Source organism: Thunnus thynnus, chromosome 2, assembly GCF_963924715.1.
Source record: "Thunnus thynnus chromosome 2, fThuThy2.1, whole genome shotgun sequence".
Lineage (NCBI taxonomy): Eukaryota > Metazoa > Chordata > Actinopteri > Scombriformes > Scombridae > Thunnus > Thunnus thynnus.
Window position 1 is genome coordinate 17173437 of NC_089518.1, and position 24042 is coordinate 17197478.

Sequence of the window (24042 nt, forward strand, 5' to 3'; positions counted from 1 at the left end):
GATGACCTAGCCAAGAACCACGCACTATATGATATATGCTGTATGCTGTGTACTTGAATTATGATTTTTATACATCTTTATACCCTTATCGCCCTCTTATTTTGCAGTGATGGCAGCTACCCTAAGGATGAAGGCTCCAGCCAGGAGGTGACACAGTCTCTCTTTGTGGGCGAAAGCCGAAACAGAGGGACCAATGGAGGACAGAATAAATACTGGGGCTTAGGAGGGACTGATGCAAAGATGAGGACGCTGCCTAGAAACAGGTGAGAGGGAGCAAACAGGAAAGAGTAAGTTGATGAAGGGAGGAAGGATAAATGTGAGGAATTTAGGGGAAAATCCAACTCAAACTGAGTTTTCTCAGGAATTTCAGGGGAGGGTGTTAGAGGAGTCGGCAAAGAAAAATATGTTGGGAAAAACAAACAAGGAAGAGAGAACCAGCAAAGCAATCAGGTAGTTGGACAGATGGACACATGAGGCTGCTACAGCTGCTTTAAGCAGTAGGTGGACTTGTGAAAGGAAGTTCTGTGTTGACTGACTTCCCTCCAGTGATATTTTAGGCAGCTTATGAAAAACTGGTGGCAACACTTCAGTGGTTTCGTAGAAAGGGATTACTCATTGTAGCATTTTGATTACTTAAGCATGTTTTTTTTCTGTTTGGGTTATCAGGCTTTTCTGACACACAGTTCCCACCGACAGTGTTTCCACTGAATTTCCCTCCCTTGGCTCTATCATTGACATCATTTGGATTTTTTCCATCATCTTTGGAGGGGAACATATGAAGATCTGACAGTGCTCTCACTGATAGATAAACTAGACACTGCATGTGCCTTGAAGTCAATGCCTTAAGTTGGACTTCCATTATCAGAACGTTTGTTGTCTCAGGGTCTCCTTACAGTTCTCTCTCTGTTTGTCTTTCTTTTTGTCTCATAATAAATATTTTTTTTATACAAGAGGAGAGAGCAACATAAACAAGAGACTGACAAATAGCAGCCTTTTTTGGTTTTAAGAACTACAGCTTATGTCAGTTTGTGACCATTATCACCACTGTGTACAATTTTACAACCATTTTATAGGCTTCCTGACCGCGCTGTGACATCTGGCTCAGTCAGTTAGTCTGTCGTCATGGTGGTTACTGCCAGGACTGCCAACACTTTTTTTTTCTTGCCAGAGAGAAAGGATGTGTAATTTGATAATTTAATTAAAACACAGGTCCTAAAAGGTTTCATTAATAGCAATTACATGAGACACATTTTTTATTTGTGTGACTGTTAGTTACACCCACATAATGAAAACAAATGAAAGTGACACTTTATCACTGGTTCTTCATCAGAGGGTTACAAAAAAACTAATGAAAACCTCAACAGGAAAAAAATTAAGTGATGCTGAGAATTGGTGCAGATATGATTATTATCTGAGAGTGACAGTCTTATCTTAATTATAAATTCACTTGTCTACTTATTGTAAATTTCTTTCAAATATGAATGAAATTTATGTTAATGTACCATTTATCACATGTCCTACATTAAGCAGAATGTCTACATTACTAATGTTAACGTAGTTGGAGTCACTAGGGAGGAACTGTAAAATTGACTCAAGGATGTATGACCAAGATTTATGGAAGATGTCATGTCTGCTCCATAGTGAGCTCATGGGCTTGCTGAATCGTTTTGGAGATTTAATAACATATTTCTCTGAAACTCCTTTAAAGTTTTGGGTTTTAGCCAGTGCATGGCTAAAGAGGCTGTCCACTTGAATTACGGTCCCTTTACTCTCTTTACTTCTCTCTTCTCATCTGTACTCTTTCTCATTTATTTATTGCTGTCAAATGTCTTTCCCAATCATGGACCATTTCTTCTCCTTCTCCACTATAGGACGTTTCCAATCCGAGGTTTCCAGATCTATGATGGTCCGGTGCGGCTCACACAGAGCACGTTCCGTGGATTTATGCCCACTCCAGAGCGTTACACCAGTGCAGTGGGATTCAGCTTGAAGAACACCTGGCAGCTCACCCCACGAAACAACCTGTCCCAGCTCAACTTCCACTCCACTGTTAGTACACATTTAGGTTTGATGTAACTTCACTTGAGACATCATAAGCACATTTTACAGTTCAGTGTGTTCATGTGCACTATTCCAATATTACAATTACTTCTGCAAATTAAAATGTAGTTTGATGTGGAGCCTGTTAAGCAGTCCAATAGGGTGCTGAATGGTTTCAGGCACTATATATAGTTAATATTGTCTATATTTTGTCTTGTTTGACCAGATGACTTGAATTCATGTGACATTTCAGGGTAAAAAAAATTCCTAAATGTGACTGATTTGTTTGTTTTTTAACCTTGCATTTTGCTCAGCTCTCTCTCTTCCTTCCTCTTTATGATTCTGTTGCATCATACTTTGTATCTTTCTTCTCTGCAGGTTCACTGCTGTTAAAAATAGAGCAATTGTGAAAACTTTCTTAGAAAGACAAATTTTTTAGTGATCGTAGTCCTTTTCTCTTTGTCTCTCTTTATGTGTCCATCCTCTTGGTTCCCTAAGCTGCCTGGCAGCTTCATCCTATTTGTTTTCACCCCCTTCAACATCAACCATCCTCTCATATTGACAAGATTGCAACTCAGTCACTAAGTTAGCATTTATGTGAAGCAGTGGTTGGATAGAAGGAGAGAAGATAACAGTCAGGACTGTGGAGAAACAATAAAACACTGGTACCCTCTAGTGGCTGTATAGCACAGTGTGCTGCCTTACCTAAACCTGACACTAACAAATCCCTATTGCACTTAACTACTTTACGCATCTCTTAATTCGTATGGTGATATTCACAACGCACTCTGTGTATACCATCCTCAGGTGGGTCTGCGGACGTTCTTTGGTCGCCCCGGGCAGTGGTTTGAAGAGAATGACTTGGATGGTGACAAGAACTCAATTTTCCATGATGTGGACGGGTCAGTGACAGGCTATAAAGACACCTATGTTGGCAGAGCAGACAACTTCCTGATCAAACATCCTGGCTGTGTCAACATGTCCCAGTGGAATGGAGTGATCTGTAGTGGCCGCTACTCTCAGGTACAGTGGAGAAAACGGCGTGTCAGCTTCTACACCTTAGTCGTGCTGTCCCTCTACTGTAAAATGCTTCCTTATCACCCTACACTCTTCTTCTTCTTCCTGACTTAACTGCACCCGCTTCTCCTTCAGGTGTACATCCAGACCCAAGGAGCTCCCAACCTCAGTCTATCAATAAGCAGAGATGAATACCCCACGGCTCCTCTGGTGCTGAGGGGGATCAACAGCCAGGGGGCGCTGTTCCAGCCCATCCTGATGATGAGCAAGAGCTACACGCTACACTGGAGCGGACCTGCACCCCGAGAGGTCGTCCTCTCGCTCATCAACTTCGACAAGTGAGTCATCAGAGCCAGTTATGTGTAAGCAGGGTTGCTGCAAGTCAAGGTATATCTGATAAATCTATATCTATTTATATCTATCACTTATCACTGAGTTTAACAAGAATATATCAGAATGTATTCACATCTTCAGTTACATTGTGTGCTGTTTTTGTGTTTTGTATTAGCAACATGAGAAATATCTTGCCTAACCTAAGAGTGTAATAACATTTCTAAATGTTTTAGTTATGAAAGGTCCTGGGGAAACCTTGTGTGATATTAGATGTCTTTCTTTCTCTCCCTCAGAGATGACTGGGCGCTGGTTGGACTTTGTTACCCATCAGACAGCACATTTCAGATCATGGCTGACATCAACGATAGGCAAAGCAACACTTTTGATGACATGACAGACTATGGCACCGTGTCATCTCTCGCAGAGCTAGAAAAGAGACCGATGGAGAGGAAATACTTCTTTGACCAAACTACTGGGTGAGTGAACACATTCCAGTCCTCTTAGTTAGTCCTCTTCTTTTACCCCTCACACACATAATTACACTTGGAAATATTGCAGCATGCTCACAAAAGCAGAAGTGGCTTAAGCTTTGAACTTTGACACAAAGCAGAGTGACTCCTGGTCCTGGTTTGCCCTGACTTACAAACCTTCTGAAATGTTTGTTACTCTGGTTTCCTAAAGTTTATTAACTCTGCCTGTTTTTCCTGTTTTTCTGCCATCACACCAGGTTGTTGTGGCTCTACCTTCGGGCCCGGCACAGTCGTGACGGTCACAGCTACTGCTCAGTGAAAGGCTGTGAAAGAGTGAAAATCATGGCTACCACGACCTCCAAACAGAGTTGTAACTGTACAGCCAAGGCGTACCCCAAGTACTCCAAGACCCCCTCTGCAGTGGTGCCTATGCCTTCCCTCAACACACAACCCTGCAAAGGCTGTGGAGCAAAACAGGTTTGTGTTGCTACATAAAGATAGCTGTACCAGTAAATAAAATTTCTGTCCAGCAGTTGATAATACAGTGTGCAAAAGCCACCCCTGCTTACTGGTGTAGAGATTCTAAGCTCTTTTTCAGATCTTTGTAACCAGTATGTATTGTGTCTCAGCTTGTGTTTTCCAGTGAGCCATGGACGTCCTACCTCCAGACACAAATCAAGTCTCTGAGCAGCAAAGAGCAACAGAGAGGAAGCAACATCTCCTTTATTACTGTGAGCATACCAGGCTCCAATTCAAATTCTCCTTGTAGAAACTGTGTTTTCATGTGACTGGAATTTTTGGGTAATGGTTTTACCTGTCTGACCCCTCTGTTATTTCTGTTCCATACCAGGTGAATGAGGTGACGATGCCCTTCTCTCAGCCCGGGTATTTCCTGGTGTCTGTGGATGCCTGCTCTGGGAAAGTCACCAAGAAAACCTCATTTGCCAAAATGGACACCAAGATGGCACAGTACCTAAAAACTGGAATACCAAAGAGGTAAGCCAGGGAAAATAAGATGACTCACAGCAACACACTTGCATTTGTGACAAGGACATAGAAACTTTCCTATTTCATTTTTCAACAAATCTTCATTTTTATTTTATTTATTTTTTGTGCCAAGAGCACAGTATAGCAGAATGATGCAGATTCTTGTTTAATTTACAGATTTGTTTGTTTTCCTGAACAGGTCTATAGTGCTCATGGCAACACGAGGTCAGCCAGAAGGCCTAACTGATGTGGCACCATATCTGGTCTCCTTTGGTGTGGCCAAAGTTGCTGATCTGCGCAGTAAAGGTTAGTGGCACCCTCACAAATTGATTCCCGCCTTTGTCTCTCTTGTTACTACATATCTGTCAGGGCAGTGTCTCCTTTTCTCATACACTTTGACTGCTGTCTCTTACCACAGAGAGTCTAGCACTCTGGGGATTCCAGGGCAGTTCTTCACCCCCTCCGTGGGTCTCGCTCCAAGCCGGGCACGATGATGAGTTCCTGGGGCTGCAGGAGCGCTACCTGCCACTTGGTCTGGAAGTATACAGCTGTTCGCCACATGCAGCTAAAACACGCAAAGACCTGGAGCTGCTAAAAAAAGCCACGGGACTACAATGACCAATGTGAACTATACAACTTACCTACCCAAAACACTCTTGCACACAGATACACAAACACACACAACCAGCTGATGAATGTGAACTGCTGAACCTTTAATTTATTAACAATGGCAAAGATGTTTACCAGTTTCAAGCGGAGAGAAGGTATTTTATTATGAGTGGGGGTGAGTATTTTTGTGATTTAGTTTGTGTGTCTGCGTGTGTATGTGTAAGTATGCCTTGGGGCCGTTGAGTCAATGCACTTTCCTTTTTAAAGACACAACTTGCCTTATCAGCAAAAATGATCAAACGGAGCTTTGCAATAACTTTATGGTTTATCTTGGACAACAGTCAAAACAAATCCAAAGCACCCATTAACATCTATTATTATTTATTATGTCATAAATGAAAACACAACACAACAATAGTTACAAACAGGCCAGAAGGAAATTATGGAAATAAATTGCATTGTCCCTGAAAAATGAGACCATGTTCAATTGGAACTGAAAATGAAACGAGATGGATTGGATGTGCTCAGGTCAAAGGGAAATAATGAAAATAAATGTCATTGCATCTGAGAATTAAACAGCTATATTTAGCCAAAATGTGTAGTGTACTAAAACAGAGCCAGGAGCCAGTTAGATATGTAAGCTGTTACCGTTATTTATTGCAAAACACCTATAATTTTTAAACCAAGCCATATTCATATTAGTATTTAAAGAGTCATATAGACATAATAGTTTGCAGTGAATTAAATCTTGCCTTATTGGATTTGCGTAGCTGTGACATACAAAAAATAGCATTAAAGAGATAATTTAATCACATCTGGAGACAGTATGTAGCCCATTAATCTTTTTCCACACACACACACACATATTTTTAGTTGATGTCTGTAACAACTGAATCTTTAACTGGAAAACCTCCTCTGATCATCGTGCAGCTGTACAAAAAAAAATACTTTAAGCACCTTTATATGGATTCCTACCTGGATTTACTGGATCTTTTATCTCTCATATGTTTATTTATCTCTTCACAGTGATGGTGTCTCAAGTGCTGGCCACATGTACAGCACAGATATACATATACTGTAGATTACTTTTCTTTTTTTTTTTTTCTTTTTTTTTCTTAAACAAAATTGAATGTTTAACCTTTCATCTGCCTCATACATGATCTTTTCATGTGCATTATTGCCAAAACAATATGTTGAGATATGATGCCAGGGTGCATTTTTAGAGGTGGCACCCTGGCTATACAGTAGTTAGCAACAAAATGCATACAGATCATATTCTAGCTGTAAGGCTTTATGTTGATACTTACAGTATATAATCTTTTTAAAGGGTGTTTGGATGTGAGCAGGGCTCCCCCACTGAGCAATGATAAGTACCTGTCTGTGACTGTGTGTGTGCGACTGTGTGAGTGTATGACTGACCATGTGAGATAGAGAGAAGACATTTACCTTGTTGCCTTTTAACCACTCTACTGTTAAAAAGAGCAAAAGAACGAGAGAGAGAAATGTTTCCGAACCTTGCCTTTTGTTCAATTGATGCTTTGAAAATGCACAACCAGAGAGTTCCTAATTTTTTTTTTTTTTTTTTTTTTTAATTAGACGTGAGCTTTGTAAATAGTGTTCAATGTTATAACTCAAACTGTACATGTAATGGACATGTCAAACAGGTTGTCAATTTACTGTGTGTTTGTTTTTTGTCAAATAATGGAAAAATTGAAGTCAGTTCTTTCAATATGGAAACTTGGCATTTGTTATGAAATTGCCAATTAAATAAACATTTATGCTTTGTGATAAACTTCTACGTCTTCACTGTCTTACATCAGTAGCTAAAGGTGAGTATCGATCTCAGGCGACAGGTCTGACAAATGCAAATGATACCTCGTATTCAGCGTGTTTGCTCTTCACCTCAGTAACTTCACCACTTGGGGGCAGCCTAGTATTTTTGAGGAATTCCTGCCTTGAACTGTGAAATTAAATGTTATTCTTAAATGAATAATGTCAGAAAATGAAATCAATACAATTAATTTGTATGTAAGTGATAGTGGAGTAGGAATAGTGTCTGAAAGATGTCAAAAAATATTTAGTGTGTAATTCCTGATCTAATGATACAAATGTTTTTCCAGCTAAAGTGACTTTAGATTTACAAAATAACCATCACCGTTTATTTCACCACATCATTCACCAACATGGGAAGTGGCAAGAGGGATATTACAGAGTTTCAATGAGCCTCTGGAAATCACAGTTAACATATTCTATCAAATATGTAAAGTATGAGATGTAAGATTTCTATAGTAGCAAGATGGGAAGGAACATAGGCTTTTACTACGATTAATTATGGATGAAAATTATGAATTCATTATCCACAAGGGGCAACTTGTCTCAAAGTCAACAGTTCGTGTGACAACGAACCACAAGGTACAAACTGCAGGTTACTGGATAAATAATGTATGAATTCAGGCACAGGCCTTATTAGATAAAAACACGGCATACTACTGCTGTTGAGAAACATCATTTCTGTGTGCTTGTGTATGAAAATCTTCGACAAGAAGATGATATAAAAACTGTCACTGCATAAAGACACATGGTGCAATCCTCACAGACCACAGACCACCATATGGCTCAGATAGTGAATCTTCTTGTCTATAAAAGGGCCAATGAAGACTGAGTGTTCCCACAAACTTCACACTATTCTGGAGAAGATGCGACTCAGTTTGCCAGTAAAATGATTCACATGAGGACAGTATCATCTGACTCCCAGGCATCATAAAGAAAAAAAAAAGACAATGGTTGGATTGCACTGCATCTTTTTCATTGTCTTTCACTGATGGTCTCTGCAGGTCCCTGTTTTTTTGTTTGTTTGTTTTTTTAGGTTGGCCTGGACACATTCAAATGCTCACATCAGGACAGACCGTTACAACATTTCCCTCACATCTACCATTGCTGAAATGTTTTCAGTAATATTTATGCTCTTAAAAAGAAAAAAAAAAACATTGATGATTGTGTTTCTGTCACATGGACGTGTGTCTTTACAGCTGAGTTTTAATTATGTAATACACAGGCTTTTGAACTGTGCAAATACAATTAGAGAAATGCCAAGGCTAAAAATATGACGCTGTGTGTGTGTGTGTGTGTGTGTGTGTGTGTGTGTGCGTTGGAGTGTGGGCGGGCGGTCGCCTTTGGCAATATACTGTATATTGTTTCAATGAGAGTACAGCTATAGCAACACACGTTCTACGTTATAGTACATCAGTAACTACAGTATCTGTTCTTTTATTGTTTTTAACACTAACTACTCCTGGGATTTTTCTGCCTTCTAACCTCTCTTTTTAAGGTTAAATGAGACAGAAGAGACAAAGAACAGAAAGAAATTGTAGAAAAAGAGAAACAGGAGATAAAGCTGCCTTACCAATGCAGAGATTGGTAACAACAGTTACTCAGTAACATCAGTAACAATTGAGAAAAAACAAAAGTTTAGTGTCAAAGGATAGGGTCACAACTTTTCATGTCTGTCTTAAAACAACAGTCTGGTGCCCATAAGAACACTAAAAGAGGTTTTCCTCGCTGTAATCATTACTCCTGTTGATACTGGCTATTAAAAGATCCCCTTCAAATGTGCTTCAATGTAAGTGATGGGGGCCAAAATCCACAGTGTGTCCACACAGTCATTTTGTGCAAAAATGCATTTAAAGGTTTATCTGAAGCTTACATGAGGCTTCAGCAGTCTGAGTTAGTCATATCAAGTGGATATCTGCCACATTTACAGTCTTTTTAACATCAAATTCCCTCTTCATGTTTCCTCAGACAGTGTTTCCTTGTTGAGCTGTGGTAACAATAAGAGGGACCTTGGCACCAAAAAGACTAATGTTGAAAGATATCTACTTGATTTGATTTATTTGGACTGCTGAAGCTTCATATTAGCTTCAGATAAACCTGTAAATACAGTTTTGCACAGAGGGAGGACTGTGGATTTTGTCTCCCATCACTTACATTGTAAGTGCATTATGAAGGAATCTTCTAATGGTCAGTATGAACGGGAGGGATGATTATGGCAAGAAAAAACAATTTCAGTAAGTAAATTTAAATTTGGCTAGCTGGCGAGATAGCTAAGCTCTCTTGCTTTGACTATTTGGCTTTATTTTGTAGTAAGTCTTGTAGTCTTTGAAATTATACATTTATGTAGCATAAAAAATATTTTAAAATAAAACTAGAAAAGCGCATTCAGCAGAGCGCAGATCTCCACTAGGTGTGTACAATCAAAATGGCGGCAAAGATAACAAAAACGAGGATTTATTCATCTTGTATCAATGCATCATAACATGTCGTGTATGAAATTAATCTGCAGATGCTCCAGTTCAAGATAACACCAAACTTCTATGGATGGTCAGTTTTTGAGACAGGACAAGACCAAAACGGGGCTGTACCATGGCCTTGTTTCTATGCTTGTTTCTAGCTAATTGCCAGAAATGCCGTTTGATATGTTGCAACGCATGTCGTAAAATGGCGAGGACTGCTGAAAAAACAAAAGTCGCTTTTTCAGGTGTGAACGATGTTAGCTAGCTGTGAATTGCGAGTGAGGAGTGATGGTGGGGCGTCATGGCCCAGCTTCCTAAAGAAAAATATGACTTCCAAAAACAAAAAGAAAGAAAAGTAAGACAAGAGAGAGAAAGGGCGACAGGTAGTCACCCGATTTTTCACAAAGAAAGGTGTTGTAGTCCGTGAGTGGTGGAAATTAACCTGTTAGCTTAGTCCATAGTGAAAGAGCCTGCTTTTGCTCCCCTACCATTAGTTACTTAATAACTTCATAGAGTTATTAAGTTCCGAGTGTTTACATTTAAGCCGACATTAATCAATGCAGTAAAAACATTTAGCAAGCTGTTCATACTAAATAAGCTGTCCCTGCTCCTGTCTGGTGCCAGGCCCAACAGATGCAGCTTCAGGCTCGGCAGCCCAGTCTCCCCCACCACTGAACCAGCCCCACTCCCACGTGAAGGAGGAGGTGAGCAGCATTGTGTTGAATTACATGTCAGTTGGTATAATCGCAGGGGGTCTGTGGGATTTTCTTTTTATTTTGTTATCATGAAAAAAACAGAAAAATGATTAAATTCTTTTCAATGATAAGAATTGTCAGTATACTGAGTTGGTATGTATACTTAGTTCAAAAATCTGCTGCTGATCATTCCATAGATGATAATGTTAATTTATTTTAGTTGAAGAGGATAATGTGTATTTAAGTTATATTTATTTTAAGTTATTCATTAATGTTAGCAAAACCTTCCATCCAAGAATTTTACCATTAAATTAACATTTAGACTGTAAAGATGGCCTTATAGAGGGTGTCAGTCTTGCATCAAATAGTGAATTCCACTGTGTGCAGAATGTTGCATGCATGTCTGCACAGTGTTATATTTACATTTATTATCCCCTCCAAGCCTGGAGGGGATAATAAATGTTGACTAATTATGCAGTTGCTGCATTTTGTCTTTGTATGACAGACGGCATGAGCATCTAGTTAGTAGAGGCACCTTGGCCACATGTATGTACATCTCTTGCCTCTTTAAGTCCCAGAGCCAATTTATATTCAAAGTGGTATTCACCTGTCGCAGAAACTGACATGACCACTGACAGAAAGAATAGCTTCCTGCCTGCCTTAGATTAGTGGAAGTGTGTGCAATGTGCATGTTTGCATGAAAATGAAGTAAGCAAGTAAGTAACTTTATGTATATAGCACCTTTTGAGACGTCATAAAGTGCTTCACAGAAGAAATAAAGCATAAACATACATATAGACATAAAACACAATAAAAACAATTAAATAGAGCTCTATAGGTAATCACGAGAACTTTGAATTGGATTCTGAATTTGATGGGGAGCCAGTGAAGAGCATTCAGAATCGGTGTCACATGAGACCTGGTCAACAGTTTAGCAGCAGCATTTTGGACCACTTGTAAACGATCCAGGGATGTTTTGCTGAGGCAGGTGAAAAGGGAGTTACGGTTGTCAAGGCGTGACGATATAAAAACATGAATTTTCATTTCCATCTCCACTTGAGACACAATAGGCCTGAGCTTTGCTATGTTTCTCAGCAGGGAAAAACAAGAGCTAATCAGACACTTGACATGTTGATCCAGAGTCAGAGCCTGGTCCATAGTGATACCTAGAGTCTCATGGAGGATTTAACCAACGAGGTGAGAGACCCAAAACCATCCCTTATCTTAGGGACGATGCTAGGAGAGGCAGGGAGAGAGAGAGAGAGAGAGAGAGAGAGGGGTGTGTGAGCATGGCAGCATATAGTCATTAGCTGAGTCCACACAGCAGTTTTATAGCTCAACAGTTAAGTATATTCAAGTTAAGTTTATCTGGATTCCCCAACTCACCACATCGTATCATTTTTTAATCTCAACATTCAATCGGTTCAGTGGTTCCAGTTGACGGTGGTCCTGAATAATTAAACAATTCTGACTGCCACATAGGGGTCCGTTTCCATGACAACCCTTCTCCTGGTGTCCTTGCTGCCCTGAGGAGTAATGTAAATCTCCTGTCTGCTTAATGTCACAGTAACCGCAGCAGAGTGGCACACACAAAGACGCGCCGGTTGGGGTCAGTGGGAGCTTTTGATTACATGTCCGGTCTTCCGTTTCCTCTCAGCCCGGTGTCGTCACGGAGGAAAGGTGAAGCGGAAGGATGAGTTTCATATGCTGTCATGACTCTAGAAGGTGTAGCAGCATTTTTAACACTGTTGGAAGAAGCCACACACTGTTTTTGGCTTTCTCTATCATGCAGTGTTGTAACTGACCACAAACTGCTTCAGTATGTACTGATGAGTCAGTGCAGAAGTGGGTGGGATCGCTTTAAGGTCACAGAGAGAATATTTTAATGATGTCCGTAATCTTTTTCGACAGTATGTTGATACTCCCTGCACCACGCACACACACACACAAAGTCTCTTGATCCTCCTCACACACAACACTACTCAGACATAGTCAATTACCCTTTAACATCAAATGGTTCATCAGTTCCCCAGCCCATTAGACAGTGAATTAACCTTATCTACCTGTAGATGAAGTATGGGTGTGACGGTAATAGCCTTGTCCCAGTCAGAGCTGTTACTAGAAAATATGCCGTGTACTTTCCACGCAGCACGATACTGGCTAATCAGGCCCAAAGAAATGCAATAAAAAACGGATTATGATGCAGTTATTTATTGTCAAAAGTGCTTATACCGTATTTTAATCATTCTCTCTATTAATATGTGGCTTCGTGTCGTGGTTAAGGACTTGAAAGGGCTGCGAGATGTCTAAATGCGAAAACCCAGCGTGAGATTGTTAAAGCCAAACTTTTAGTGAGTCTCGACGGATTTGTTCTCTGTGTTACATGAGTCAGTGGGTGATTCAGAGAGCAGTGAAATGAAATCGCTGTGTGTGTGTGTGTAAAAAACATTAGAAGGTCCTGTAGTTTGGTTAAATGTAATGATCATTTTGTTTGGCTGTAAAGAGGCCTCGCGGAGGCTGTTAAGGCTCAAATGTGTTGCTTTCAATAGATTCAACAGAGCTGTGTCATTGCCGAGGACTAAGTGAACAGTTTTGCAACAAAAAACAAAAAAGGCTTGCAACCTAAATGTTTATAGAAATATGAGAAAGGCCATTAGTGTTTGGCAATGATGATGACTGTGAAAATAACGATAACATTTAAGCCCGCACTGCAAGCCTCAATCCTTAAACTAACCCAATTCTTGCTGTGTGGTTACCAAACCAAAATAAGCACCGTTCCCTGGAGAAGCTGCACCAGATTTGTGTCTGCTGTGACTGACCAAACATCAGGGCTGGCTGCTCTGCTGAGAGACGCTGCTCCAGTCTGTCACTGATACATCTGATCCTGGTCAACCGCCAAGAGCCCAGGCTCAAACACAGAGGGATCACAGAGTAAATCCTCTGAGACGCCCCTCTCAGTATTTAGCCTGTTAGCCTGAAGACAGCCTAAAGACATACAGTTATCTCCCTGAAACACACTCAATCTGATAACCGGCTACCTTAATTTGTGGCGCAATTGATCGGTTCTGTGTGTCCTGTATTAAGCGTCCGTGTTGTGGAGGGAGAGCAGTGACATCAGAAAGACCCAAAAACATCACCACACTTGCTGATTAGATATAGATTTTGTGCATCCATAGGTGAAACTAAGAGGAAGATCATGTATTTTCTGCTCTCACACAGTGTCGATTGATTGTCTATGTTCTCCTTGTTGTTCAATCTCATAACCCAAAACAATATGTATTAAAACACCCTGATATAGAAAGACTTCAGCTGAATGTGTGGGTTTTTGTCACATATAAATGTACTTCTACTCTTCATTGCTGTTTCTTCCTGAACTAATGAATCAGTTGTTAACTGCACAGGTAAAATAAATAATAAAATCACTTTCTATCCTTTATTGGAGTTTTATAGTTTTCCATTAAAGTTAAAATCCTCATCCTCCCCCTCAGCCATAAATGACGCAAACTTAAGTTTTACAACTTAAGGTCGTAATGGTGAGCAAGCTTTTTAATGTCTTCTCTGTTTCCTCACTGTACCATCCACACTGTTCCTCCTCCTCCTCCTCCTCCTCCTCCTCCTCTTCACCCTTGTCATCCAGCCCCTTTTCCACAATTATTATTGTCTCTTCTTATTTGTGGCCTACGTGCAGTATTTGTAATAATGAGTTTGTTGAATAGAACCACCCACTCAGAGCCAGTTAATTGATTACTAATTGCTAAGCTGTTGTGTGGATCTATTGTCTAAGATGCTACGCCTCCCTTAATTGCTCTCTCTTGCTCCCGCACCGTCTTCTTAGATCTGTCTCTTTCCTCTCTGATTAGAGCATCTTTAAAATTTATCTCAGAAAACCTAAAGCTCAAGGAGGCTTATTTGTGTGTGTGTGTGTGTGTGTGTGGATGCGGCAGGTGTATATATGACGGAGCAGTGCGGAAATGAGCGAGGCCCTGATCAGTATCAGTTTGTACCTAATGTGACAGTCCGCAATTGGATGAGCCATTTTATAATCTCAACGCTGCATCGGAGCAGACAGGCCGTGACGGGAGAGGGGACAAAGTGGTGAACGGGAGAGGAGATGGATGGAGAAACAAAGAGTAGCGAAGGAGCAGGGAAGAAAGGAAGACTGAGATTTGAAAATGAGACGAAGGATGGAAAGAAGTCAGAGAGCAAAATAAAAGGGGTGGAACTGTTACGGAGGGATTTCAGTGAGCAAAGTGAGACGATATGTCATGCTCGTGTTTCTAGACAACAGAGAGGCATCTCAGGGTACTAAAATGATCAGCGGCTTGACAGGGGCCCCTCACTGTTGTCCCAAAAGACCACTCCTCCCCTCTGTTGCTGTGGCATCCGAGTGATCTCTTCATTAATTCATGGCAGAGCGACGTACTAAATTAGCACTCGTTAGCCACCCGCTGTTTACTTTTCTTTATTTGCTATCATTAACCCTCCTCCCTTCAAACTGTGTTCTTTGTGTGTGTGTGTGTGTGTGTGTGTGTGTGTGTGTGTGTGATTATGTGTGCTTGTGAGGGTGGGGGGAGGGATTCGGGGTGGGCATCATAACTCCCTCACCTAGCAACCTGCCCCAGGGAGATGCTCAAAGGGTCCAGGTCACTGGGGGGCAACGCACACACTGAGCCTCCCACCCCGCAAGCCCCTCAGAGTAACTGTGACTCAGGTGGTTTTTGTGTTGATGACGTTCCACCTGCCAGATGCTCGTCAGGCCCAGACAGCGGTCAGATCTGCAAGAACAGGTCTATCCTCACACCCCTCTTCGCATCCTCTTCCTCTCACCTCCGCTGAAGCACAAGGCCTCGCCGACGTGCCACAGGAAACGGGGTGAAGACGGGTCAGCCAATGAGAAAGAGCAGAGGAGACTGAAGGAAAAAAAAAGACATCATCTTCATCACCTCGGACATTTATTTAATCTCCATGGCTGCCAGATGATCTTCTTCTTCCTTCTAACTTTTCAGGCTCAGGCTTGTCATAACAAGCATTTAAACAAATTAGCAAACACCAATCAGAGAGCAGCTGAGAGCTTCACATCATTATAATACTTGAGATGATAACAACTGGAGGAAGGTTGATCTGGTTGTGGTGTTGAGGCTGTAAGGAGATGATCGTGGAATATCTGGATCCTAGTCTTCAGCCCAGCGTGTCTCATGGACCTACAGATGTGTTTTAATAGAGACTGACAGTGTCTCACACACACACACACACACACACACGCATGCACACGTACAGAGGTTGCGTCATGCCCTGTCCTCCAACACGCCTCCACTAGCAGAGGGACGTCTTGCCCACCTGTGGCTTCTGACTCCTGGAGCCAGCCATCTTCTCTCAGCCATCGTTTCTCTCTTCTTCCTATCACCTGGTTTGTTTCCTCTTCCCTCATCTGGTTGTAAAATTACCCAGCGTTACACATTTCTGTTTAGACTTTCTTTTTTCTTAAAAAGGAAAGAAGGAGCTTCTCTCAGAAGAGGATTCAGAAGTTCAAGACTCAAGTGGAGGAAGGTGGAGAGGAAAACGATTCCCAAAGGAGCCTTAGAGACTTTCAGAGTGGTAAGACATCGGCCATTTTGAATCTGAATGCTCACTTGGAAATGAAGCTTAAGAAGTTGTTTTAAGGGCTAAATGTGTTTATTTTAAAAAAGAAAAGAAATTGAAAAAAGAGTTAACACCTGGACAGAAAGTTCTGTGAAATCACAAAAAAGAAAAAATGTTGGGTTCACTATAGTTGAGACTTGTTTCTTGTGTTGTGTAGCAGATGATTTAAACTGCATCATGCTAGTAACAGATCAACACTGAGAAGTTGTCGGCTACTGGGGTGCTAAATAAATGATTGTCGTCTCCCTATTCCCTCTCTTTCTCGCTTTGCCCCTCCATCTGTTAACTGTTGGACACTGAAGCAGCCATATGCTCTCTATGTATAAATCATCCTCCATAGCCTGCTCCCTGTTAGTCTGATAAAACATGGATTTAGCACATTTCTCCAGAAAAAAAGCCTTTGAGGGATTCTCTATCCATTAACCAACGTGATTCTCTTTTCACTTATGTCTTTCCTTAAATATTGATATTAGGTTTTTGTGGGATTGGGGGGGGGGGGGGGCTTTGAGAGCTCCTTCCTTTCTTACACCTTTAAAGCCTCATTCCCACAACTACAGCAAACACCACTGCTAGCCACATAGCATCAGTTGTAAATGTCAAGTCTTTCTTTTCTCTTGAGTTTTATTTCTATGATGCAAAAGTGACAAAAGATCTGGTCATAACCTGCAGTTTTCCTTCACTGGAGATGGAGACAGTTTTTTTGCTTGTGTGTATGAGTTTGCACATGCTTTAGTCTCTTCTCTATGATTCAGTGATTAGCGACTTGTCTCCGAGCCGGTCCATGGCTGTCGTTCAGGCACAGATGAGCTGTCCCTCGTTAGTGTTTGTATGGCTTGACCAGCGAGCCAGTGAATCATTCGAACACACACACACATTACAACTGCATAATTTCGTGAGCATATTGAGGATATCATCAGTTTGCTGGCTGTCATTCAGACTGTTGTCAAATAGCCCGTGAGATGTGTAGGAGTTTCGGCAGCAGTGTGGACACTTTTGGTGACACTTCTCCACAGGAGGCTGCGTTTGCTTTTGACTAATCTGCTATTACAGCTTGACAGCTTGTTGAGTCTTTCCCAGCTGAATCACTGCCAGCTGAGGAGAAAACAACAACAAAAAACAAAATATAGCTCCAATCTTATCATGTATCTATCTTTTTTTTTTTTTACACTGTCGATTTCTCTGGTTGTACCTCTGTTGCAGGAGGGTCTGCTGAGGGAAATGATAACTCGCACAGCTGCAGCGTTGATTTTGTGGATGGAAGATCCCTTTTCTGTTTGCATTATTAATACTCCACCAAAATATTGTCTGTAAATATGTACCTGATGCACAAAGCAGACAGATATAAGAGAAAATTCATAAATTGTGGCAACAAGAAACACCCATATTGTGTGTGGTTACTGAGCGTGAATTATTGATGGCATCAGCCTGCTTAAAAATGCATCCCCAACCTTTCTGTCGCACAGAGAGAGGAAGCAGTAATTAGTGTTAGGATATGAGAGGAGACAGGCACTAATCATCAGTGGGGTAAACACAACAGCTTTTTTTGGAAGAAACTCTATTGCCAGACTCAGGTACACAAATCCCAAATTCTTTAAATTGCAATAAAATGAATCATAATCCCTCATTTTTGACACATGATCCAGCTGGTTTGGTTTCAGAGGGATGGGTAGAGCTGTGTGTCTTTTCCTTTTGCGCAAGTGAAGAAAAAAAAAAAGACGTTATGTCTGATTATGAAAAGATAAATGCAAAGTCGGAGGAAAGACTCGGGCGAGCCACTTATCACAGACCATTTCATGTTCAAGGACAAGGCGATCCTGAATTCATTACACAAATTTACATTGATTCAAGTGAAGTGGTTATACGCCACACTCTGGCACTCGAAGATGAATAAATATAACAAACTGTGAAAAAATGGATGGATGTGGAAAAGGGGGAAGTGTTGAGAAAATGAAGAGCTGGTGGTGAAAAGTGATGGTCAAATCTTGTGAAAGAAGTGTCTGTCACACCCTGCATTAAAACCTTTGATTATTTGGTATTAATGTGGAGCTCAGGGACGAATCCTATTTAAGGGTTTATTGACCGAGCAGAGACTGAAACCAAAACTAGTATTTTTCATCTAGAAATGGAAAGTTTTTAAAAAACTAAAATATTCATTTATTTGATCATTTGTGTGTTATTATCCCTCTCTTTTCTCTCAAATATATTGATATTTGCTGTCATAAATCAAAATACTCCCCACTGTGCTGTCATTATATACTGTATAGTATAGTATGGTCTATCTAAGGATGGAAAAAAGGGACTTATGGCCGAAGTAATCTGATTATCAGCACCACAGAAGTGGATAAATATAACTGTGAAATCAGATTCAGATAAAAACTGATCTATTAAATCAAATTAAGACTGAATGAAGCTTTGTAGACCCAAGACCTGCATGTGCAGAGTCGTCTTCTCTTTTTCATAAAATTTTGGCCACAACATTTGGTCTTGACTGTGGCGAGATTTCTAAAACTTTTTTTAAACATTTTTAAACAAATTTTGTTTATAATACTCTCGCCTCTGTTGAGATGAGGCTTGTTTGATATTAAAACCACATTCTGCAGCTCGCGTCTGTGTATTTGTTTACTTCGCTAGTTGGAAACATTAATTCTGTGAAGCACTTTCAATTAGCTGAGGTCGGAAACACTTTCATAACACCTGAACAAAAACCTCTTGAGAGCTAATCCTAATCAACTTTTACAATTTTTTTTCTTTTTAATGCAGTTTGTATGAGGATGAGAAATATCTAAACCCTCCTGGCAACTAAAAGACTAACAAATTAGACTTTATCCTTGAAAACATTGTATGCAACAACCTTGACTTCATATCACATGTAATTTTCATGACTCCTTTTACAAAACCAATCAGTTAAGTTAATTTATGCAGTGAATATAAAACAACTGTATTCAGCTAGCAGTGAGAAAACAGAAGGTGTAGATTGAAAAAGCAATAAAAGGATGGAGCGATGGAAGGAATGTGTCAGTTTAGAGGAAATAAACTACCATGAAAAGACTTATGCAACCCATTTTTGGGTGCACGTTTTCAACAAATTGCATCATGCTTCCAGTATGAAGGCTGTAGCATCGACAGATCCTTTGCAAAAGAAAGTATATGACAAAACTAATCGACTGCAGTTTGAAAAGACATTACGCTGTTAACAGTATTCACCTAAACATTATTTAAATGTTTTAAAATGATCATTATGTTACAAATATCACAGATGTTAGTAAATTATGGAATAAAATTGTATTTGATTTCATATTTCACAGATTTGAAGACGACATCATGAAGTAATGATGAGATTTTGGATTGTGTTGATATCTTTATGTTGATGTTTTCTTACTGTCTTCTCTGCGTCTGTTCCTGATTTTGTCCTCCAGAGGAAGATGACGAGGAAATCTCACAACAGAAGAGTACTGACCCCGCTGTGCACAGAGATAAAGGTAGAAGACACACTTCCTGTTTCTTCAACACGACAGACAGATAATGTACAAAAACATGAATGTTACTTTAATAATGATTCATTTATGTAATTTTATGTATATATATTTATCAGTTATTCATTATGCATGTATTGACTGCATATATTTATATATACACGTATTCATTCCTATGCGCAACATAAGCTGATTAGAATCAGAAATTATTTTAATAAGTCATCTGCAAAACTGTCTGAACAGATGCTTTTGCTAATTGACATAAGAAGGATGCTGTAATCCTGTAATTAATTACTGACATTTCAGGGGTAAAAAACAAATTTACAACATTGTACTCCACTTCAGACAAGGCTAATCTTGAACAGTAAGCAAAAGTGTAAGTTTCCTTAATTTTCCCTCAAAAACACTATAAGGAAACATTCAATATTTGGTATAATTTTATTTTATAGCCAGAGTGGCTGACTGTTTTTTTTTTTCTTTCTTCTTTTTTTTTGTCTACATTTTGTAGTGGAAAGATTTTTAATTCTGATATTCATTTTCAGTAAACGTGTACTTTCAGACTGTCAGACATGGCTTCTTAAAGTGGGTGACAAATACTCCACAGAAGGTTTTAGAAGGCACAAATTTCCAACGCTCAGATTAAGAAAAGAGCCTTCGCTCTGGATGTTTGAAAGTTGAATATAGCCGCGTTTAGCAGCAGATGAATAATTTGTTCCACAAGCTTAATTTTTGTATTTAAATACAGTCGAAATAATAAAACCTCAGATTTTGCTGTGGTTCAACGTGGTTGTGTACTGGTGATAGTTATTACATCAGCAGCTCTGCCACCACGGTTCAGATATTGACTATAAGCCACTTCATATTCAAGCATTCTTATTTTTCGGGGGGAAAACAGATAGACTTTGATCATCAGCAAACTTCAAGATCAGAGAGTATCATCTTGTTTAGAAGGTCTGACAATTAGTATTTGTTTTGGAGATTAGAAGCAGACTGAGCAATTTTTCTCAAGTATTTTGTTATTCCCTCAGATAATGGCAGCTCCATTTGCAGGGGCATGCTTTACTCTTTTCTCTCTTCTTCTGCTGTAACTTGTTAGTCTGAGCTTGACACTCTTCACAACCCCAGAACAAATATCCAGCTAATCAGACAGACAATTAGAAAGCCCCTCCAGAGAAAAAAGTTACTTGTTTAATGAAGTGACCTGAAATTAATGGGTATAGTTTTGATCAGGCAAGCAACTTTGTAGGCGTTTTTTAAATGCATGTATTTTTTTTACCATTTATATTTCACACTTTAATTAGTTGAAACTGAACAAAATGTCCTCTGGGAAAGTTTTTTTGGCTCAGTATTGCTTTATATTTTTTGTTGTTTTTTTGTTAAACTATTTTCATATTTGGAGCGACATGTTTGCGGTCAATGTGGTCATCCAGCATCTGCAGGAAAAATGTCTGGCAACTCAAGAGATCAGTAAGTGATGAAGTCATGTAACATGGTTGCATGCGTACATCTGTATGAACGTGTGTAAGTGAGACACAGACAGACAGAAACATGACTATTTTTGCAGGTCATTGTGTGTGTGTGTGTGTGTGTGTTTGTGTGTGTGTGTGTGGGGGAACGTGTGTTTTGTGTGGATGTATTGGTGTGAAATTTTACATGGGTGCACGCGGTGATACATGGGAGGATTATAATGAAACACTGATGATGCAACATCTAATTTTTTGGGTTAGTAACCATGGCAACCACGTAACCCTGTGTAGGTGGGTCTTTGATGTGAAAGAGAGGGGGGTGGGTGGGGGGTGGTAACTCGGGGGCATGAGGGAGGCAGATGTCAGCAAGTACAGACCGACATGTCCAAACCTTCAACACGAGTCAGATTTTCTCAGAGCTCTTTGGGTGAAATTGACAACTTTTACTTCCCTTTTATTTCAGAGTTTATGGCTTTTCTCTCTATCACAGGATTTCTTCATCTGTTTTGGCCTGTACCCCCATTTTTCCACATATTAAGAGATGTTAAGTTGTCATATAAATTTGAGTGTGGCATGTATTTGGCATATTTTTTTAAATTACATAACAAAATTGTCATCACACCTACTTTAATCAGTGTTTTTACATTAATCACCATTTTTACATTAATGACTAAATATAATGTCAAAGGGATCTGCTGTAGTTACAAAAGCAGCATTAGTGCTGCTTAGTAAATTAGTCTCACACCTCTAATGATTTTTTTTTGCAAATGTTATGCTAATTTCACTGTACACTAATTTTCTGAGTTGGTGGAGAACAAAACAGAGCTAAAAATGAATATAACACTATTTACAACACAATATTACCTATTGTGGATTTATGCAGCTTGGTTTTGGCTTGAGGTTCAGATTTGGTCAGAATATTTTGGCAAATATGTCTAGAATTGGGGAAAGTGTGACTCCCAGTGGTAATATCAAAGGCAAACATCAAGCTATAATCTCCTACAGCTGAGATCCCCCAGGAGGAGACAGAGCTGAAAATGTTGACTGGTGTCTTTTGGTCCCTTTGGTCCGCACATTAGCAAAGATAATGTCACTTAAGTACTTACACACTGTGTATTCACCATAGTTATCATAATATCATTTTGTCTCATAGCTAGCTAGCTGTGATGTTTTGTTAAAGGCTAAAATTGACCTGTTATGTTAGGCCTACTGTGAGCTGCCCAGAAAAAGATTTCTATTAACTAATTCTGCCAAAGTTCCTCCAAATTCCTCTCAGGTGTTAACCTACATCGCACAATAAACAATAAAATGTAATGCTTCTTATTAACAAGTTCAGGTAATATCAATTTGCATCAAGCTGCACATTAATTAAAGGGAAATTCTGGTATTTTTCAACCTGGACCCTATTTTCCCATCATTCTGTGTCGAAGTGACTAATGGGGACAAAAATTTTTGGAATCAGTCCAGTATTGAGCAAGAGCACTTCAGCTGGCAGTCGTGAAACGGACAGCAATGTAAGGCTGACTTTCACCACGAGTAGAGTGTAAGAAACTAGTAAGGAAACTAAAAAAACTAAGTTCAATGACGTATTATCCTGTGGACTATTATGAAGATGATCGTGAGTCATTTCACTGGTATTTATTTGAGCTTAAGTACACAGAAAGGAGATAAACAACTGAAAGAGGAAAAACCAAGAATGGGGGCAGAAAGGCAACAGGACTTTCAGTAAGTCAACGTACAGTAACAGTTACTTAAGAGAAACTGCTGGTGTTTACTGAAGAGTGAAAACTTTTTCTGCAGAGTCAGATCTGTTGCTGCCAGACTCGGAAAATCTAGAAGTGTCCACGGATGAGAGTAATCCCAGCTGTGTAACTACTACACATGGATTTACAGCGTTTATCAACATTGTCGTCCTGGAGACTATTTCACCTCCACTGGATGAAAAGAGCAAGGCCGGCCGGATCAAACGTTCAGCTCCACACAGTAAGAAACATGTGATTACAACACGTAACTGTGTGAGAAATTACAGTATGTAAGTCTCTTATCATCCAGTGGTAGCCCATGGTGTGGATCCGGTCATTTTATCCTCGAAATTTGGAAATACATGAATCGTATTTCATCTACTAAGTTACTACTTCTCTAGCATGAACAAACGTTGAGCTATCCACGGCCTCACACGTAAAAAAAAAAAAAAAAAAACTGACGTGCAAAATGCCCTGGAGTTATGCAGTTAGCCATAATGCTGCTACAGGCAACTAGTTCCTGTGTTTACTTTCGCTGTCAGACACTTATCTGAGCCTGTCAGTGGCAAAAACAAGTACTTTGACTGGCATAATTGCCCCCAAAGGATTACTTTGCAGCCTGTTTCGTGGCTGCCAGCTGAATCACTCGCTCAATACTGGACCAACTCCAGAAAAATTTTGTCCGCATTAGTCATTTAGACCTAAAATGATGGGAAAATAGGGTCCAGGCTGAAAAATAACATCAGTCATTGCAGCTGCTTTGTGTATAGAAGCAGTCTTGAGTTTCAAACTGTCAAAACTTTAAATTGGTCAAAAACAGTTTAAAACACTCAAAGTATTTATAACTAGAGAAGCCTTTGCACATTGCTCTTTAAAGTCTAAGTAAGTTGAGCCATATTGCTTCATCTTTTCATCTGTTTCTATCTTATTTAGATGAAAATGAAGAGATGCATTTGTATTCAAGTGCAGCAAATAACCATAATGAAAACCTTGTGCAGAGGATAGACAAATTACAATAATAATATGTAATTATTATAGAGAGCACATGTCCTACAGATAGTGTATAATTACATGCAGCCTTTATTGATTAATCTACTGATTGTTCTCTCAATTCAGCAATTGTTTCACTTATAAAATGTCAGGGAATGGTGAAAAATACCATCTTAATTTCCTACAGCCTAAGTTGAAGTCTTCAAATGTCTTCCTGCTTTGTCCAACCAACAGCTCAAACCCCAAAGATATTCAGTGTACAATTACTTTAAACACATAAAAGCAGAATAT

At 39.7% G+C, this 24042-nt stretch overlaps 2 protein-coding genes across 6 annotated transcripts in view; both read left to right on the forward strand.

Moving 5' to 3' along the window:
- cemip2 (cell migration inducing hyaluronidase 2) overlaps positions 1–7248 on the forward strand; it is a 29633-nt gene extending 22385 nt beyond the window's left edge. The window contains exons 15-24 of the mRNA XM_067607091.1: positions 108–263; positions 1872–2049; positions 2848–3063; positions 3193–3395; positions 3684–3866; positions 4118–4337; positions 4490–4591; positions 4711–4856; positions 5047–5153; positions 5266–7248. Of these exons, the coding sequence (XP_067463192.1) occupies positions 108–263; positions 1872–2049; positions 2848–3063; positions 3193–3395; positions 3684–3866; positions 4118–4337; positions 4490–4591; positions 4711–4856; positions 5047–5153; positions 5266–5465 (1711 nt within the window). The 3' untranslated portion in view covers positions 5466–7248. The remainder of the gene's footprint in view (positions 1–107; positions 264–1871; positions 2050–2847; positions 3064–3192; positions 3396–3683; positions 3867–4117; positions 4338–4489; positions 4592–4710; positions 4857–5046; positions 5154–5265) is intronic.
- Positions 7249–9983: 2735 nt separating this feature from the next.
- Positions 9984–24042, forward strand: part of trpm3 (transient receptor potential cation channel, subfamily M, member 3) — a 149948-nt gene continuing 135889 nt past the window's right edge. For 4 of the 5 annotated variants that reach the window (XR_010931055.1, XM_067607102.1, XM_067607114.1 and 1 more), the window contains exons 1-4: positions 9984–10100; positions 10370–10449; positions 15930–16035; positions 19497–19559. Coding sequence is in view for 4 of the 5 variants with exons in the window: in XM_067607102.1 (XP_067463203.1) it covers positions 19503–19559 (57 nt within the window). In the remaining variant the exon portion in view is untranslated. The remainder of the gene's footprint in view (positions 10101–10369; positions 10450–15929; positions 16036–19496; positions 19560–24042) is intronic. The other variant, XM_067607109.1, reaches the window with a different exon arrangement.